This window comes from Schistocerca nitens, chromosome 6, assembly GCF_023898315.1.
Source record: "Schistocerca nitens isolate TAMUIC-IGC-003100 chromosome 6, iqSchNite1.1, whole genome shotgun sequence".
NCBI lineage: Eukaryota > Metazoa > Arthropoda > Insecta > Orthoptera > Acrididae > Schistocerca > Schistocerca nitens.
This window is the reverse complement of record NC_064619.1, coordinates 530,004,402-530,024,706: the sequence shown is the minus strand read 5'-3', so window position 1 is coordinate 530,024,706 and position 20,305 is coordinate 530,004,402. Positions and strand designations below refer to the sequence as shown.

The 20,305-nt window shown below is 36.5% G+C and overlaps 1 protein-coding gene across 1 annotated transcript in view; it reads right to left on the bottom strand.

Moving 5' to 3' along the window:
- The window catches only part of LOC126262800 (uncharacterized), a 120,575-nt gene that overhangs the window by 31,770 nt on the left and 68,500 nt on the right, over nt 1-20,305 (bottom strand). The window contains exon 3 of the mRNA XM_049959625.1: nt 6,537-6,704. Coding sequence (XP_049815582.1) covers nt 6,537-6,704 — 168 coding nt within the window. The remainder of the gene's footprint in view (nt 1-6,536; nt 6,705-20,305) is intronic.

Below are 20,305 nucleotides of genomic sequence, written 5' to 3'. Positions count from 1 at the left end.
CCAGCTATCTTCTCCACAGAGAAAGGTTTGTTTGTCGTAATTCCGAAAAATCAAATTGCATATAGTATTTATTATTTACTTATTGTCTTATTTGTGCTAGCGCTATTAAGTTTGTGGAGTCTTCTTCTTTGGTACATCTGTTGTACGACAGGTACTGACGAGTCTCCCTGTCTTTTGCTTTTGCCTTCGCCTCTTCCTTAACTTGTTGCCAACTCAGTGTGTTTTTAATGTCAACCACGACTCCAAGTCTTGTTTCTTCATCTCCATTTCCTGCGTCCTTGATCGGTCATTGTCATACGCTATTTCTGTGCAATGTACGTCCCAGCTGAGATACTTTTCTCATTTCATCATTTCCAGCAGTTCTCTTCTCAGCAGTACTTCTTCATTCGTCAGTCTGTCAGTGCACTTCAGTTTTAGGTTTTTCTCAAAATTACACTTCAGGACTATACACGTATCTTTCTCGTCCATCGACCCTATGAATCACGAGCACTGCTTGATCATTTGCACACTTAACAGCATGCGTCCTTACGCCTCCTACTGTTATGTCTCCTTGTGTTTAATGTTTCGTCATTTTTCTCGGCGTCAGGACTGGATTACACAGGTGAAAAACCCTTCACAGACTTTGCAGAATGGCATATGAAATCAGTTGTCCTACATCTTTGTACTGACGGCATTGTGATTCTTTGGTAGCATGCACATTTTAAACGAACATTTTAGCTGTTGCATACGAGAATGTAATTTTTTCACACACTGCAACATTATCATTATTACGTATTTGTGGAACAATTGTAACTTACTAGGAGTAAAAAAAGAGAACAGAAAAAAAGCGAAAGAAAAAATGGCATCTAAAACGTTGGTTAACAATACCGAGAGCGGAGCTCATGACCTACATCTATTCAAAGGGAAGTAAAGATAGACTTAAAATTATTAAATTATTTCTAGAAATAAGCCATTGGCGTATCTTTGAACTGGGGAAATTTGTAGCTTTCCATACGTTAAGGAGTAAGTTATACCGTATTCTAACCCTTGATATTGGAGGGACTTCACGGCAAGTCCTTCGGTATGAGGGATGGAGGCAAAAGTAAGGATTTAATGTCCCTTGAAAATTGCTGGTGTTGGAAATCTGTATTTGATATTTGGGTTTTTACGATGGAGTCAAAATTAAACAAAAATATTTCATGTAAATCACGTAAGTGCGGTAGTAGCAGCGTTAAAATACAGGGAAACATTTTTTACAACTTGTACAAAAACCAGACGGCAATCATAAGAGTCAAAGAGAACCAGTGATTGAGAGGCAGTGAGACAGAGTTGTGGCCTATCCCTATTACTATTCAGTCTGTACACTGATTAAGCTGTAAAGCAGAGCAAGGAGAAATTGGGAGTAGGAATTAAATTTCAAGGTGAAGGAAAAAAAACTTACAGTTTGCTGATGACATTTTAATTCTGTCAGAGACAGCAAACGACTTGGAAATGCAGTTGAATGGAATGGACAGTGTCTTTAAAGGAGCATATAAGAGAAAAATGAGCAAAAACAAAAAAAAGTGTAATGGAATTTAGTTGAATTAAATCAGGTGACAGTGATAAAATGAAAGTGGAAAAAGAGACATTAAAAGTAATAAATGAGTTTTGCAATCTGGGCATCAATGTAGACTAGCAATGGCAAGAAAAACGTTTCGGAAGAAGAGAAATTTGCTATCACCAAAGCGCGGAATTAAAACATGGACGATAAAAGTTCAGATAAGAAGAGTACAGAAGCTTTCGAAACGTGGCGCTACGAAAGAATGTTGAAGATTAGATAGATGCGTCATGTAACCAATTAATGCTGCAGAAATGTTGGTATAACATTCTGAAACACCCTGTAGTTTCCTGATGTAATGTCGCGGAGTAGAGTGATTGGAGACTCGCCTGGTTGCTCTTTGGTTTGAAGACACACTATAAAGGGATGTGCATGGCCACATTCCTGTAATGTGTCTTCCTTTACATTTCTTTCCTGCAACCCTCCCTGCCCACACACCCCCAACCAACCTGAGAACATAAATCATCCCTTAATACGACTCTACTACAATTATATGTGGCACACACATTGAAAATTTATTCTTAACCAATGTTACTTAACATTAAATAAAAATTTATTCCATTGAAACACTCTTCTCACTCATTTTCGGTACCTGCCATCCACATCCCTTCCCTCCTCATTAGTGTTCTCCTGACATCCCAGTTTCACCTTGCCTTTCCCTCCCCCCCCCCCCACCCCCCCTATCCACTAATCACACCTCTTCCCCCCCAACCAGTATTCTGCTGACATGGAACCCAGTGCCCCTTTCCATTCCCAACCACCCACTATCACACCACTTTCCCCATAAGAATCCCCTCCCCCCATTAGCCATCCACACACCACTCGCTAATCAGTATTCTGCTGACATGGAACCCACTGCCTCTTTCCCATTCCCTCCCCCACCCACAATCCAACCCCTTCCCTCCTAATCAGTGTTCTGCTGATATGGACTTCAATGTCTCCTTTCCTTTCCATTCCCCCCACCCACTCACCAACCACACACATTCCCCTGATAATCAGTATTCTGCTAACAAGGAACCTACTGTCTCCTTCCCATATGCCCCCCCCCCCCCCCCACCCTCGTAATCGGTATTCTGCTGACATGAAACCTGTGCCACCTTCCTATGGCCATGTGTGAACAAACCATTCTTTGCAGTTATTTCCAGAATGACGCCGAGGTTTTCTTTGATGTGGAACAGTGAACAGTTAAAGTTCAGACCTGTATAACCAAGTTCCATTGTTGGAGAAAATGAGTGGTGTTAAACAGCAAATAAGTAGAGAAGATGTAACACTGTCACAACGTTTCATAGCCACAGCCTGATTTTTTCGTCTTCATAACTAAAACCTTATGACTACCTCTCATATGTTCAGGTTAATAGAAATCAAAATGAGACGTTTTACACTGTTTCATTCACAACTGGAACAGAAAGTGAATGATTAACAATGATATTGGTAACCCTCCACCATGTATTGCACTACTGTTTAGTTTGTGATTGTAAGCCTGTCAGGGCAGAGCTGGCTGTTGCTGCTCTCTGTTCTTTCCAGCGATATGGAGGCGAGATAAGCATAGACAAGTGAGCTTCTAGTTGCGCATATTTGGGAAGGGATACCCAGTATTGTCTTTGTCTTACAACTAAGGTTACATTTATGCTGGCAAACGCTCCTCACTGCTACCACGTGGCTTCTCTACAGGGGCCTTCACTCTGTAAATTTTCGCAACACAGTGGATTAGTAGCACCTACGGGAAGCGAAAACGACGTTCTTTGCATCCGTTGGCAATAGTGACAGTGATTCATTCACCTTAAAAAAGTGGTTATTGTAGTGAGAAAGACAAGGAGGTATGGAGTGCGGTACCCAGCAGTCTATTGCCCTAATGGTGCATCTCATTTACCAATCATAATTTGATTTACTGTAGGCACAATTGCTGATATATATATCAATACATACATCAGAAGAATTTTTTCCTGCTCAAATTGGCCCACTTTACATAAAATTGTCTACTACCACAAATATGTAGATGACACGCTATTACCTGTAAATGGTAACTAAAATGACAATTCAAATGGTTCACCAAAATTTTATTAGCTTACTCCTTAAAATAAAATTCACAATAGAAGTTGAACAGAACGAATCAATAAACTTTCTAGACCTAACAATAAGTAATAGCTCCCACCACTATAGACCTGACATGTATAGGAAAAGTACCACAACATATATTATTATTAGCAATCACTCCTGTCACCTATATTCACATAAACTTGCATTCTGTAACTCAATGCTCAACCGTACCATGAACGTACCACTTGGCACTGATGCAACACAGAAAGAAATTACGATATGTAGCACAACAGAATGGTTTTAACTATGCAGTAGTACTCGGACTATACGATCAACTCACACAACGAAAAACACAAAACGTATGCGTATTAATAACGCTGATAAAAGAAGAAAAAAATTAAAAAACCTAATTATGTGACAACACCATGCATTGGCCAAATTTTAGGAGAACTCAATAAAATATCTAAAAAGAAGAAGGTGAGAATGACGTTCCTTACCAGCAACACATTAGAAACGAAAATGGAATCGGGAAAAACAAAAATATCAATGTTCTCGAACACAGGAATATTTAAAATCTTATGCATTGATTGTAACCCATTTTATATTGAACAAACAGATAGGAACATCTCAATTAGATTTAAAGTACACACCTGAAATTGCGAAAGTTACCAATCCACATTTTACCATAAACATAAAGCAAAAAAAATAGAAAATGCAATAATGAATAACCTGGAAGAACTCGAAATATGTATGCCCACAGACACATAATCAGTCAAAATGTTTAAGGACTTGGGCTATTTTTTCATTTCACAGAGAGTTTTGTTTGCTTTTTTCCCTAGACACTTTTTTCAGTGCCGATTTATTAGGGATTATGTGTAGTTTTTTAAATTAATGAAGCTGTTGTAATGTAGTACTACATACATAGTATCAAAAGATACCAGAATCTCAGATTTCACCAAATGTGGACTTTGATTGATTTCCACTATACCTTTCATATGTATTGACCCAAGTTAACAAGGAATAGTTTCCTTATTTTCTGCATTGCTTGTGATCGAACTGATCCTGTTACAATTTGTTATTCATTTATATCAGCAGGAATCTTTGTAATAAACAGGGATTTGTGTGGAACAGTGTTTGATTTCATAGTTAGATGCATAACCTGTTTGTTATCTTGTTTGAGGTACAGCACCCATGTCTCGTGTTTTCTAGGGCCACCCCTGTCCTGTAGGTTACTTTTTGTGTGACAGCTTTTTCATAAATTCCACACTACTCTATGGAGAGCGCCCCAACTATTGATCAGTCCAACCAGTGCGGATCGTTCTCACATCCACAGGGGTATGTCGAACGCTCAGCTGTAATCTCACAAGTGAAGCCCATTACGTGTAACGTTCACACCATGGATACTTTCACCAGTTCTATCAACCGCTCTCGAATGTCCTACAAACAGTCCAGTATAATTTTTTATTGAACAAGAAATAATTAAACGGATAAGGATTCAAAGCAGCATTGTTAATGCAATTCCTGTGGAAGAGCAGCTGTTACTCCCGCCGAGATAGCACGTCGTCCGTTTTTATCTACATCTACTGTGTGAACATCTGTTAGATTTTTATCTTGACACTAAAAATCGTGCTATAGATGAAACAAGTTTCACAAAATATTACATCTAATGCTCTCCATTATGAAGCGACTGTTATGATTTGTCTGATCCCAGACTGCTTCTCTTTCAAAAATGCCTGCAATAAGACCCTATTTAAAATTGTCGCTATAGTTCCTCATTGTTCAAATTATCTGCTAAGCTCATAACGAACAAATGTGGTGGTTTCATTGATTGAGTACCTCAAAAGTTCAGTAAGTCTATAAAGCACATCTCTTAGAAAATACTCATGTGTCCCGTTATAGAGTCTTTTTCAAGTGTGTGGGATCCATACCAAATAGCAATATCAGCAGATACTGATCACATACAAGGACGGGCAGCACGAATGGTCACAGGTTTATTTGACTCACGGAAGAGCGTCACGGAGATGGTGAAAACGTGAAGCTGCGGACACTTGAAAATACACCAATGTGCAAAATTTAAGGTCGGAAGTAACTTTCAGATAATGTGTAAATATAAGTAAGATAGCTCTATAGAACTTGGACCATACATAGAAAGAACTGTTAAAGTATAATTACAGAGGGTAAGTAGAGGAAATACGCAGTGATCAACAGAAATGATACTTTTATTCAAAGACAATAATTACACTGAAGTCACCGTGATATGTGATGCTCTACTGGATATTACTGAAGATGGGACATGGTTTTTTATGATGCATGATAAGGACGGTAGTGCGGGCTTGCAACATGGTCCCAAGCTGGCTATGTGGATAGTAAGGAGTCCTTGTTGTAGGTTTTTGGATTTAAGTAAGGGGACTGGCAGCCCAGTCATTTTACTGAACGTACTGTCGTTGCAACAATTCCTTCGCCTGTGCTTTTCGATATCGTCATGCATCATCATTCATGAAGGGCCTAATATACCCAGTGAAAAGATATACATGGAGAAGGACTACGGTGTCCCAATAATGGTGACCGGTGAATATACTGTGTTCACATAATTGGAGGTCAGCACACCCAGGCAACATTATGCCTGTCCACACCATAACACATGGACCACAAAACCGATCATGTTCAAAATAATACGGCGAGAGGAAGCAACACGTAATGCTCCAAAGAACTCTGCTCACCATGATCGTTTTGGTGCTCCATGTGTTTTGGTGGGGGGGGAGGGGAGAATAATGTAGCATGGGCATACTACCCTCCAGAGCTTTGAACATGGTACTCTCACCAGTCAACATTGTTGTGACATTGTGTTAGAACAATAATGATTAATATAAAATTATGTAGTCAATATATGAATAAGAATCAAATTTATCTCGCAGACTCTTACCTTCTTAATTGGACAGTTAACTGCAGGTTCAGTCTTCTCAACAAAATCTGACCACACTTCACCAGAATCATGAATATGCTCACATAAATCTTCTTTTATCTTTGTCATGAATTGTTTACAAGTGTGAGTCTCATATTTACTCTCGCACCGCTTGAAATCCACTACAACCTACAGCATAATACAAGAGAATGAGTTATTTAGATTTCTTTATTCACTACAAATCATGATATTGTTATTCATTTATAGTTTCTTCTGTTGTATAGAAAAATGTTTCCATTTCCTTTTGAGATAGCAAGAAGTTATACCAGGTCTAACATTACTGTTACACCTAAACGTTTTTTCTGTATAATTAAATAAACAAATGTTTCAGAAATGTAAAACAGATGGTGTACCTTTTCTGAAGAGGTCAATAGCCTAGACCAAAATAAAATAGTACAATAAATAAGACAATTAGGCCTACTTCTTCTTACTATCACCGTCATCACTTACTTTGTTGGTTGCTGGGATAAAATGTTCTACATTTTAAATTTTATACAGAAATTACTGCTTCCAAATTACAAGATATTCAGTGACTCCTTTCAAATGGGCCAATGGTCCCATTTATTAATGCATCGTTGAAGCAGCGATGCAACAGCTTTATGTAATTTTGAGACCAATATTCACACATTAACACTAATGCCAGGTACTATTAAAAAAGCCAGGAACCATAAAATTTGATGTAGAGGGAAAGAAACAAGCACTGAAGTAATACGTTCAGTTACATTTAATTATTGAATATAGTACTGGTAATCTGGACTTCCTTACTTAAAGAAAGCACAAAAAGCTTTGGTATATATAATTACAAACCTAATGCAAATGCAAACGTAAAATCAATTTATTAAACTGTACAATTTCATCTGTCCATTTGAGCTCAGTGTTATTGGATGTAAGATCAGATACAAGGGAAGCTCAAGGCATGTCAAGAGTATCAATGAAACTGTTAGAGCCTCCAAAAGCTGGACAGTAACACACAATATGAAATAAATTATAAGCTTGTACCTTACCGATTCAAACATTTATAGTCCTCTGTTTTTTGTATGTACTCATGGAATAAACAAAATAATACAATGAATGATACATTTACATGCATAGATCATATGTTCCCCAAATTTCAACAAATGAAAATTGTTCATTGTTCTGTGAAACATAATGAAACAAAACTATTTGATGATAGGACTCTGAAACTGATATCATTGCAACCATCCTGGTTTAACCTTAAATTAACATATAACAGAATAACGTTGTTATTTTTGTTTGAAATTACTAAAATCCAAAAATAAATGTGTTATTTTGTCGAAAGCTGACATGGTGAGATCGTGACTGTGTTGAATTATGGGTTAGTTGTTACATTAAAATAAAAACAGTAACCATACTACTGTTAATAATGCTATTCATTAGGAACAAATAGAGAACTGTCAAGTCATGTGCATAGGTTCATGTTAAATTTGAAATTAAGTTATTCTGTAATTGTGGTGTTCACAGATTTTGGCGGAAGTTCCTTGGGATTTTGGTGCCCTATAGCAAAAATAAAAAATGTAAGGAAGAAGGAATATTTTGTTGCAAAAGGTCCTAACAATGACTTATAACAATGTAAATAAGATTTTTTGGTTTTGTGTTACTTCCATATGGCATTAATGGCTACTGGTTTTCAGTGTAAGTAAAACAAAACTTTTGTTTAAAATTTGTTTATATTATTATAATTCAACTTTTGGTAGTTTTACAATAAAACTCCTTTTTCTGCTGTAAGGAACCACAAACTCAAGGAACTTTGCTCAAATCAGGGACCATTCTTTGTACACCATTTTGTAACTTTAAGTGTGAGCAACCATCTGAGGATGAACCTGTCACTTCGAAACTGGCAACAGTGCTATGTGTGCCTAATAAATGTCATTGTTAATGGTGTCTGGTTACCGGTTTATGTTTATTGTTATAATTAACTTGCAATAAAATATCATCTTGGATTTTCCCCAAAAGTATGTTTATTTTGTATGAAATTTACAAACAGTAGTTCAAATTTTAAGACTCAGAAGGAATGGCCTCTTTGAAATAAAATTAAGATTACTACATTATGCTATTAGTAACAAAGTTTGAAATAAATACATGCCTTCAAAACGAAGCTAAGGTCTTATGCCTACAAGGATTGAATCCTATATCATGTACCTGATAAGATTTTGAAAGATAAAATTTAGCTGAAACAGAAACAGCTGCATAGAAACGCTTTCAGTGAATATTATATGCAGTTTTATGAAAAAAGTTTTAAGCAGAGATTGGGAGTACAAAAAGAAATTAAATAAATCTGCACCAAGCAGTGACATTAATTATGTTACTTAAAATTTCACTTTTATGACAACTTCAATTTGAAATTTTATTTAAAGTGATGATGATGATGTTGATTGTGATGATGACGATGACTATGATGCCATCACATCCAAGGTCAGTTTGAAAATTCTTCCAGTATGTAACTTTTCAGATTTTCTAGTTTATTCAGTTATGTGTTATGGGCTCAGTCTTCTCAGGAAACGATCAGAGAATCTAACAATACTTAAGACTATAAGGTTATTATTGGATAAAAAATATGGGTAAAGAACATTTTCAAAACTAAAAATCTTCCTTTGGTTTATGTAACATTGTAAACTCTCTCTCAGCCTCATCTATAGATTTTAATGTTTGCGCTCTTGAATAGAAATCAATTATTAGCTTCGTTTTCAGACTTCTACACTTTTTTCTTCTAAATATGCTTTTGGCTATGATTGTGTATGAAGTCTCTTTTTTTTTACAGATGACTCACCATTATCTAAATGTATAGCTGATGTGTTATTATTATAAATGTACTATTATCCATATTCATTGCTGGAAAGTCGTTAGCTTCATCTAGTTCTTTAGGAATAAGTCTCTGCAACTCCTTCAAGGGGCTCCGGAACGCCCTATACTTGCAATGTTAAAATAACGCTTATAAATTACATCTTTCCTCACAAAGTATTTGAGGTAGGAAGTTGAACTTTTTACAGATTATTAATTGGAATATGGGCTACAACTTAACACAGGAATTTTACAAAATTTTAGTTCAGTTATTAAAGATGATTTTTTTTCAATTGTAATGGAAATTCACAACATTTTTTTGCAATTTTTTATTTATATATTCAAAAATATACAGTTTTTTGGAAAAGGGCTGTGTTAAATTATGCAGAAGGTACTGTGTAACATTTACTGAAAGTTTGAAACAAATATGTTTGGAAGATCCTTAGAAAACATGTAATTAGTATGAGAAAATAAAAGTTTTGGGAATCGAGCGACAAAGATTGGATTAACTTTTTAGTGCATTCCAGGTCCATAGGATGGATTATCTTCATCCTCTCCAAACTCCTCCTCCAGCTTCCTCTTGTTCCTCCTCCTGTTTACTCTTGCTTGTATTTCTAGACTCTTTACAGCCCTGTCTGCAGCCCGAAGGCGTTCCTTGTCTAAAGCAAGCATCGCTCATACCATGTTAGAACCTATCTTCATTCCCATATTTCTAAATACCTTGCACCTTACAATGTTGCCATCATTGAAAGTCGCAACAGCATCATACACAGCAAAGTGAAGTGTTTCTATTCCAACAAATACAGTCTTGGGGATTCTCGACCATATAACACTATTTACACTTTCATTGGGGTTTTGAGTTTTTCCGTGAATACACTTTTTCAACAGTTCAGGTGCTGCTAAGTCTCTGAAAATAGGTTTTATCACCTCCATTATTGCATGAGGCAGACTATGCTTATGAGTGTACACTTCACCAGTTAGCAATCCTTTGTTATATTTACACCAACTGTCTTCTTCTTTGGGACACAAGCTATGTTGGGGATTTTCATCGTCTTTATTGTTTACAGTAATAACACATACCTTTGGCTTTCCAACATTTCTCCTTTTCTTAAAAGCCTTCAGAGGATTTCTAATAACTTTACTTTTACTCATTATTATACTTCAACAAAACAGAGACTCAAGAGAAAGAATTAATTACGAATATTTTCGAGATAACGACAGAGTAAATAAACATGAAACAATCGACAATCACACCAGCGATATATATTGAACCATCACAGGTTAGCCACAACACATACTTTATCTCACATCACTAAAATGTACCTGATGAACACGGACGTTAATAATAACACCATTTGACAGCAGTTTAACAGCGCCACAGTGGGTCGCGCCCATGTAGAACACATTTCAAAAAAAATTTAAAAATAGTTGTAGTCTTCGGAATTGAATAAATTATATATCTATTAAAAGGTAATAGTCTGCAGATTCAGAAAACGCAAAAAGTAAAAATTGAACTTTTCATGATTTTGAGCCTTTCCGGAGCCCCTTAACACATTTAGCCAGAAATGGTCACAGATTTTCTAACCTAGTTCCACACCATAACTTAAGCATTTACAGTAGCATCAAACCGAATTAATTGTTTAATTTTTTTATAAGGAGTGTCCAGACTTGATGCTGTGTGATATTAATTTTCATTTTCTTATCTTTTTAAATTTTTCCCCACTCACTACAGACCTGTCCCTGCTAAATTGCCATTATCAAGTGATGTATATTTTGTCTAGGTGATAGACTATATTCACTGAATTAAGATGGTAATTAATTTGTTATGACAGTAAACTGGCAGTTTTGCAAATACACACATCAATAAAAGTTTTGCATCACCTCTGTCCCAGAGTTCTGGGACCTGTACAGAAAATTGGAATAGAGATCAACAAAAACACCATTTCCGCCCTTTTTATTGACCTGGAAACCACACATTTCATGTTGTAGCACCATACAGTGAGACCCTCAGAGGTGGTGGACCAGATTGCAGTACACACCAGTACCTCTAATACCCAGTAGCACGTCCTCTTTCACTGACGCATGTCTGTATTCATCTTGGCATACTATCCACAAGGTCATCAAGGCACTGTTGGTCCAGACTGAACCAGTCCTCAATGGCGATTCGACGTAGATCCCTAAGAGTGCTGAGTGCTTGGTGGGTCACATCATCCATAAACAGCCCTTTTCAATCTATCCCAGGCATGTTCGATAGGGTTCATGTCTGGAGAACATGCTGGCAATGTCGTTATCCTGAAGGAAGTCATTCACAATACGTGCACCATGAGGGCGCGAATTGTCATCCACAAAGACAAATGCCTCGCTAATATGCTGCCGATATGGTTGCGCTGTCGGTTGGAGGATGGCATTCATGTATCATACAGCCGTTATGGCACCTTCCGTGACCTCCAGCGGTATACGTCGGCTTCACATGATGCCACCCCAAAAGAGTAGGGAACCTCCACCTTGTTGCACTCGCTGGACAGTGTGTCTAAAGTGTTCAGCCTGACTGGGTTTCCTACAAACGCGTCTCCGACGATTGTCTGGTTGAAGGAATATGCGACACTCATCAGTGAAGAGAACATGATGCCAATCCTGAGCTCTCCATTCTGCATGTTGCTGGGCCCATCTGTACTGCGCTGCATGGTGTCATGGTTGCAAAGATGGACGTCTCCATGGGCGTCGAGAGTGAAGGTGCTCACCAGGCAGCCTATTGCACACAATTTGTGGCTGCACGAAAAGCGTTATTCAACACGTTGGCGTTGCTTTCAGGGTTCCTCCGACCCATAATCTGTAGGTAGTGGTCATCTGCTGCAGTAGTATCTCTTCGGCGGCCTGAGCGATGCATTTCATTGACATTTCCTGTCTCTCGGTTTCTCCTCCCTGTCTGAACATCACCACTTTGGTTCACTCCGAGATGCCTGGACACTTCCCTTGTTAAGAGCACTTCCTGGCACAAATTAACAATGCGGACGCGATCGAACCGCGGTATTGTGTCTACAGACACCACGACCCATGTACTTTCTTCCTGGTGGAATGACGAACTGATGGGCTGTCCAACCCTCTCCGTCTAATAGGCGCTGCTCACGCATTGTTGTTTACGTTTCTGGGCAGGTTTAGTGACATCTCTGAACAGTCAAAGGGACTGTCTCTGTATACAATAACCACAGTGAACGTCTATCTTCAAGAGTTCTGGGAACAGGGGCGATGCAAAACCTTTTTTGACGTGTTTATAAAACATTAACACCATTGCTCATGTACATAATCTGGAAACATATGTCAGAGAGTCAATATAAAACATATGATAATGTCATAATTTGCATAAAATGATCGAAAATAGAACTTAACCAAACTCTTCACATAAAATAAGGAAACGCCTACCCAACACACACCTATAAATTAATAGCACCTATGATCGCTAGAAACATAGACTTCTACTAATATACAGCAGCAATTGATATATGTACAAACAAATAACGTATATATCATCTGTATAACAGTGCTTATATCTTGTAAACAAATGATACTGTAGCTCCAAAACTGTCAAATTACTGTCATAACAAATTAACACATTAACTCAGCAAATATAGAATGACAGTCATAATACATTTGCCAATGGTATATATATATATATATATATATATATATATATATATATATATATATATAATGGCTTGATAATAGCAATAAGCTTGATAACAACTAGCCAAAACAGATCTGTAGTCAAATGGAGGAAATAAAAAGTAATATAACACAGTTAGAAGTCTTGATGCTCTTTACAAATATGTTACTGACGACTCACATGACAGTGCAGGCCTTATGGAATATAACTGCTTAACATTAATAACATTCGGTTGGTGAAACTCCATAAATCAGCTTTTGGATAACCTTTCACATTAAATAAATTTCACGATTTAAAATAATATGGAATTTAATTTTTTCTCTTTTTCCTTAGCTGCTGAATCCACTGTCTATAAATGATAGGAAAGTCTATAAAATACAGTAATCCATGAAGACTGTCAAGCTACATAAAATACCTCTGCAGTCTGTTTTTACACAATGTAATGTAGTCTATGCATTAAATATATATATTCTAGCATAATGTTTCATACTGTGCTTACAAAATAAATAGTTTTTAACATATATAAAAAACAGGTTTACCACATTTTGTGCATCAAAAGAAACTAACAGCTCAAGCTACAGTCAATTATCTTCAAAAGCCTCTTCAATGGCAATTAATTCATTGTTGCTAGTAAATTCCTAATGAATTACTTCATACTTAAGAAATTAAGATCTTCCAGGAAAAGTTAATGGAATAATATCCATAATCACAGCATTCATTCACTAGAATAAATGTTACAACAAAGATTCTACACTTTGTAATTGTAAATAATTGTTTGCAATTTCTAAATAAAATCGGGATTGTGTACTATATAATTAAAAATTAATTCCAATCTCACATTTATTCATCTCCAACCGATATGATATAAAAAAGATGTAAGGTATGGTGTGACATCTGGTGTCCAAGTGGATAAATCAGGGGATTGTAAAATAAATACTTATTTATGTATATTAGCCAATTATTCTTTGCAAAAAATAGCTATGTAGTGACAAAATGAAGAATAATTAAAACATGATACATTATTAACTGTAGCAATACCAGCACATTTTCCATAATGCATAATACCATCGGGAGTAAATTGTGACAGCCAACATAAATTCCTTAAGAAAACAAATTGCCTTCAGTGGGTTTAATTTTTATTAACGAAATAATTTTTAAATAGGAAGTGATGTATACATACAAAAGCTAAAAGTATCTTTTAGCACAATCCTAGAAACATCAATGTACTTCCATAATGTTTACACCAAATGGAGAGTACTTTTCGAACACAAATCTTTTTTTAAATATAAATTTTGTGAACTGCCATTAATTTTCATTCACAGTAATCCTTTTAAAATTATATAGATGTGTAAGAAGGGACCTAACCTTGAAAATATGAATATGGCATTTGGCACAAAAAGTCACATTCACTTACCAACACTTACATTTTTTGTCAAGTTTCGCTGAAAATTTTAAAACAATCAGCAAATGTCATGTAAGACATCGTTAAAACAATATTTTTTCTAATTTTAAAATATAAAACTACTAGACTAGATTAAGATATTTCCAAATGATGGGCATGAAGTACCCCCCCCCCAATTCGTATTTCCAGGGTTAATGGAGACATATTCAGGTTTAAAATTACTTAGAAGCGTTGGTGGCCTCAAATGTTATATTTTATGGATAGAAAGTAGTGCAGTGCGAATGTAAAATTCATTTTTAAAATAATATTGTAATTTAACATAGTAATGGGCCAGACAAAAATCAGGACTGCAAGATACCTCCTTAAGGAAATCACCATCACATAAAGGGATTTATCATATTAAAAAAACTTGACAGTTAAGTAACAATTGGGAAAAATTTCTTACGGATCAGTGTAGAAACAATAACGATTCAGAATGGGATTTTCACTCTGCAGCGGAGTGTGCACTGATAATCTGCCAGGAAGTTTAATAACGATTCAGTTTAATGATTTTAAATCCAGAGCTAAATCAGGAGAATATTCCTTTAAACGAATATTGTGGACAAGTTCGTTCACCTGGAGAATATTTTTATTGAAAGTATGTTAGAGTTGTAACAGTGAGGTATCTATTGTTACACTGAATATGTTGCAAGTGAAGGCATTGTGGGTGACACACTGAATGTTGTAGTAATGAGAAGAGTGAAAAAAACGATTGATCAAAAGAAGTAAATGTAAAGTTAACATTTATCAGTGAAAGGACAGTAAACATAATACACTGTGGAACAGTGGATGCCCTTATGTACCGAGGAGAAATGATCCTATTCCTGGAAAGTTGACACCTGCTGCAGACTATAAATTCCTTGTTGCAGGACATAGTTTCCTTCCATGTGATTGGTGTTTTGCTCTTAAATGGACGACAGACAATCTTTTTATGTACACCACCCACGCAATTGGATTCCAGTCATTGACAGTGCCTGAAATAGCGGATTCGTTGTCTGCAAGGTGGAACAAGAGGGTTTCAGCCCTCTTAGCACTAAACGGAAGGTCTGTTAGAGGGTCATTCCCAATAACTGTGTATGTCTGGCTGTAAATTTCAACTGACAACTCTGCTACACTAAGCAGAAGGAAAAGTCATAATATCCTTCCATTGTTGGTTTTTCAAAGTATTAGAAATATGGTGAGACATATGGGAAAAATAAATTTATTGCTGTCTAACATATCAATTTTTCTATCTTATATGATAAGCATTTGCCAGTTTTAAGTGCCTAGTAGTGAGACTTTCTTGACATGTGTTAGTATATTCCTGCTGAAACTGGGATTTCTATCAGCAGCTACTAAATAAATAGAGTTTCAGCACAAAAGTCTAGCAAAAACCATTCATTGAGGATGGACAAGTAATGCTGAATGCCCATTGCTGTACACTAGGCTATTATCTTCGACTATAGCTATTCGAAAATATAGTCAAGACAGGCGAGTTACTACACTACAAATTCACACAGGCTGGATGCAGTGTTTGTCAGTCACAACACTCGCTGGTATACGCTGAATGTAAATAAATACAACAATAGGTGCATGTGCACTGACCTTCAAAATGTTTACAAACTAGCCTACAGTAGCCTGCACAGAAATGGGCGACACCAGCATCGCCACCTGCGGCATGGCTTACCACCAGCATCGCTGAATTCGTGGCTCTGTCTTATCCATGTGGATCATGTGCCAGCTAACTGCAAAGCAAATATCCATCTGCTAGCCATGTGCTTAAGGCGTCACCTGGCCGCTAGCTTCGTGGAGCCACGATGGGATCCACTTGCTGTAGGGATTACAGCTCTGTCTGCAGCACCAAACAAGGAGGATCTACACAGCAACAACACAATGAGCAGCTAGCAGTCATTACTGGAACCACTGCCTTCACTGACTCAGACCTCACTGAACACTAGCTCCAGGGATGCTGGTTGAACTTAAACATTGTGATGATATCAAGCAATTATCTTCAGCGACAGATCTGCACCCCAACTTACAATAATTCAAGTATTATTCACCAACATGTACGAACCTACGTGTGAACTAGTAACTGCTGTGACTTATTATTTTCTTGTGACTTCTTCTCCTGCAAGACTGTATTGTGGGTGTACGTCAGAATTATAAGGACTATGGTCTCCACTCACATTTTATTGTGAAATACTTCCATTCCTTTGGATGTTAGAAATGAAATATGTTTTGTTGAACCACCTGGGAATGATTATTACTTGCATGTGTGGTTAAACTCAGGTCACTACACACATATATAAATAAATTAAAAAATATGTAAATTTTTCTGCTGCTTGTTGTGCATAAATTTGCTCCAGTAAACATTATGCATTTTGACATGTTTTCTTGTAATTTGTCAAACCACATTTTATATTTCTGCAAAGAGTAAAGTAGAAAATACTGCATGTTTCACCAGTACAACATGTTAACTGAAGATATAAAGCTGTTCGTCCAAGAATATTAAAAATTCGCTATTTTTGCAAAGATATACATGCAGTTGTATAATAATTGTTACAAAAAATTGTAAAATTGATTTTTACTTCGTATATACTACCTACATCAAGAAATCGCAAATACGTAAACATAAAAAAATTTTGTTCTCCTCTAAAAGTTGCTTTTCCTTAATTCCAATGTTGTTCAGATGAACGAATCCATTGAAATCGTAGACCAAAAGAGTTGACCTCAAGGGTCGTTTCATTCTGAAAATCTTTTTTTTTTTTACACCCAAGTGATTTTGTTGCTAAATGAAAATGATTTTTGAAGAAAAGGATTAATGTAATATGCTGAAACATGTACTTAGTTAGGATAGGTTGTTTAATCATTACTTCACATGTTTTTCATTTTTTCAGGAGTGTTAGTCCAGTAAAGTAAACTGGAGCTTCTGTTGAGTTTGAAAAGCAAATGTGAGCTGCTGACAGAAGTGAAGATGTGAGGGCGACTTGTGAAACATGCCTGGGTAGCTCAGTGGTTGGTGAGAGCGTTGTCTACAAAAGACAAGGTGGTGGATTCGAGCCCCAATTTGGCACAGAGTTTTCATCTGTAGGAAGCTATGTGAAATGTCTCAGAATTGGTCAAGTCTCAAGCAAGACTGTAAATGGACTTCCTGTATTTTCTGAACTGTACCAATTTCTATTGTAGAGTGTGTTGGCATTGCACTGATATTACAATACAGGTGTTCAACTGAGGTGCAAAAAGCATATGGACATCGATATTCTGGAATGTAATAAAACTTTAGTTCAAGTCACAATTCTGTGGGCTGCAAGGGTCGTTTTATTTTGAAAGTCTTTTTTTTTTAACAATGAAGCAATTTGGTAACTAAATGAAAGACGAGGTATGAAAAGAAACTTAGTAAGGTTTTTTGTCTGTTTCCTGGTGTAAAATGTCCACAAAGCACTTTTTAAAAAAGCAGTCTTTTTTTATAAAGGAATTCTAAATAAATTAACATCACTTTTACATAGAAGGAAAATGGCTGAAGTGTAACGTCATGCCCAACTTGTCTGACAAAAAGGTGATTGAAAAAATGCTCTGTCCATCTAAAAATTGGTCTTGATTGTAAAAAAATAGATAATGCATGTCAAACTGGAATTGTTTATGATGTAGCTAACATTTTTAACAAAAAATCGGCTTCTCTTCATAATGTTATGCAAAACGATAGAAAATTGATTAATTCCATTAATGATAAACTTAAAGAAGCAGATGCTCTAATAACTAAGTCCGGCAAACGTTGCTCTTTAGTTATTGCTTACAATTCTGAATATATTACCAAAACCTTATATGTTTTTAGCGAAAATAATATTTCCAAACTGCGTGAGGATCCGACTCCTGAATTATAAAAAGAAGTCAGGTCAGCTATCAATAACGCAAAATATATAATCAAACCTTTTCATATGAACATGCTTATTAACATGAACCCTCAGCCCCCAAACTTCGGTCTCAATTTAAAATCCATAAACCTAACCATCCGATATGCCCGATATCTAATAGTATGAATAGTGCGTACGATGATTTGGCCAGATTTCTACATGAAACTCTGAAAAAATCATTAGTTTTCGAGAACAATTATTCCATACCCAATGGTCACGCCTTGGTCCATAAAATAAAAGATTTAGAATACAGTTGAGAAACCAAGTTGTTTTCATTAGACATCAAAAATCTTTATACTAATGTCCCGGTACAGGAAACGCTTACTTTCGTAGAACAAAATTTACGTCATTTCAAAAAAGATTTGTCAGACCAACAAATCACTGACTTCATGAATCTCATCACAGTCGTAGTCAAGTACAGCTATTCTGAATGTAATGCACAATTGTACCAGCAATACGACGGTCTTGCTATGGGAACTCTCTTAGCTGGTATTCTTGCCGATATCATAGTCAACTACATAGTTAGCTGGTGATGGCATTGGCCGTATTTATAATCTCTTCAATGAACTTCACGATAAAATATTTTTCACCATCTATCTTGAAAACGAGGCCCGCCAGTTAAACTTTGTTGACTTGGCTATTACAATAGAAGAAAATAAAATCTCATTCAATACTTTTCGTAAAGAAACATATACTGATCAGATCGTTCCTGAGTCTCCTATGCATCCACTGTCTCACAAAAGCACCTTCTTTGACTCTGCTATTCACCGAGCCACTTCCATTCCACTTTCGAAAGAAAAGTTCAACGACGAAATCAATTTACTCAAAACGATAGCACTTAGTAACGAGTATAAACCTGGCATCGTAGACGACATCCTCAGAAAGAAAACTGTTATATGAGTTACTAACCTCGGCACCGCTGTCATTGAATGTAACCCAAAAAAATATTTTTCTATTCCTTTCTTGGGGCCCATCTCCCATCAGATCCAACGTCTTCTGCGTAATAAATACAACTGCAACGTTGCCTTTTCTACCAATAATAACTTGAAAGAAAACTTAATTCATAATTTAAAATCGATTCGTTCCCCTTTAGAAAGTTCTGTCGTCTATAAGATTTTCTCGCCATAGCTTCTTGCCATTTCTTACTACATAGGACGAACAGGACGTGCCTTTACAATCAGATATAAGGAACGCCTTTTAAGAAAAAATGGCACTAGCCCCCAAAATTTATCTTTCGCCGAGTATCTTCTGATTACAGGTCACGCGCCTAAAGCTATTTCCGATATCAACATCTTGTACACCGATAAGTAAGGGCGTAGATTAGATATTCTTGAAGAATTAGAGATTTTTAAACATATTTCTCGAATTAATAGCCTCATACTCAATGAGCAGCTGCAGTTGCGTAACAAAAATTTCTTCAACGGTATAAAGCCGTTACTTGACATTTAATTTCGGGTCTCCTCGTGCAGTTCACCGAAATGTTTTTTTCCATCTATGTCATCTCATAATTTTTCATTTATGAAAAGTTTATTGGCTGTATTTCATGTTATATCGTTTTCTGCAGGCTGTGTCATTCAGCCCTTTCTGTATTTTCTATAATGACGTTTTTATGTTTCAAACTGTACTTCTAAGATTTGATGCAGACAAAATGTTACTTTCTCTGTCACTGTTAAACAAAATATTGCCTTTTACATTATCCACTGAACAATATTCATTATAATTTTCGCCTGTCTACGTTTGAATGTTAAGTAGCCAAACTGTACCTGCTGCTACTAGATGGCGCTCTCGCTGCACTGTCATGTTCACCTGCCGCACTGCCGCCTGAGCCCGTTGCAACCTGTGGCTGTAGAGGTATGAGCAGCCCTTAGAGGCTCGCCTTCACACATCCCTTTTAAATATTTTGTGACTAAAGCTTCCTGGCTTGTTATTTATTTTATAC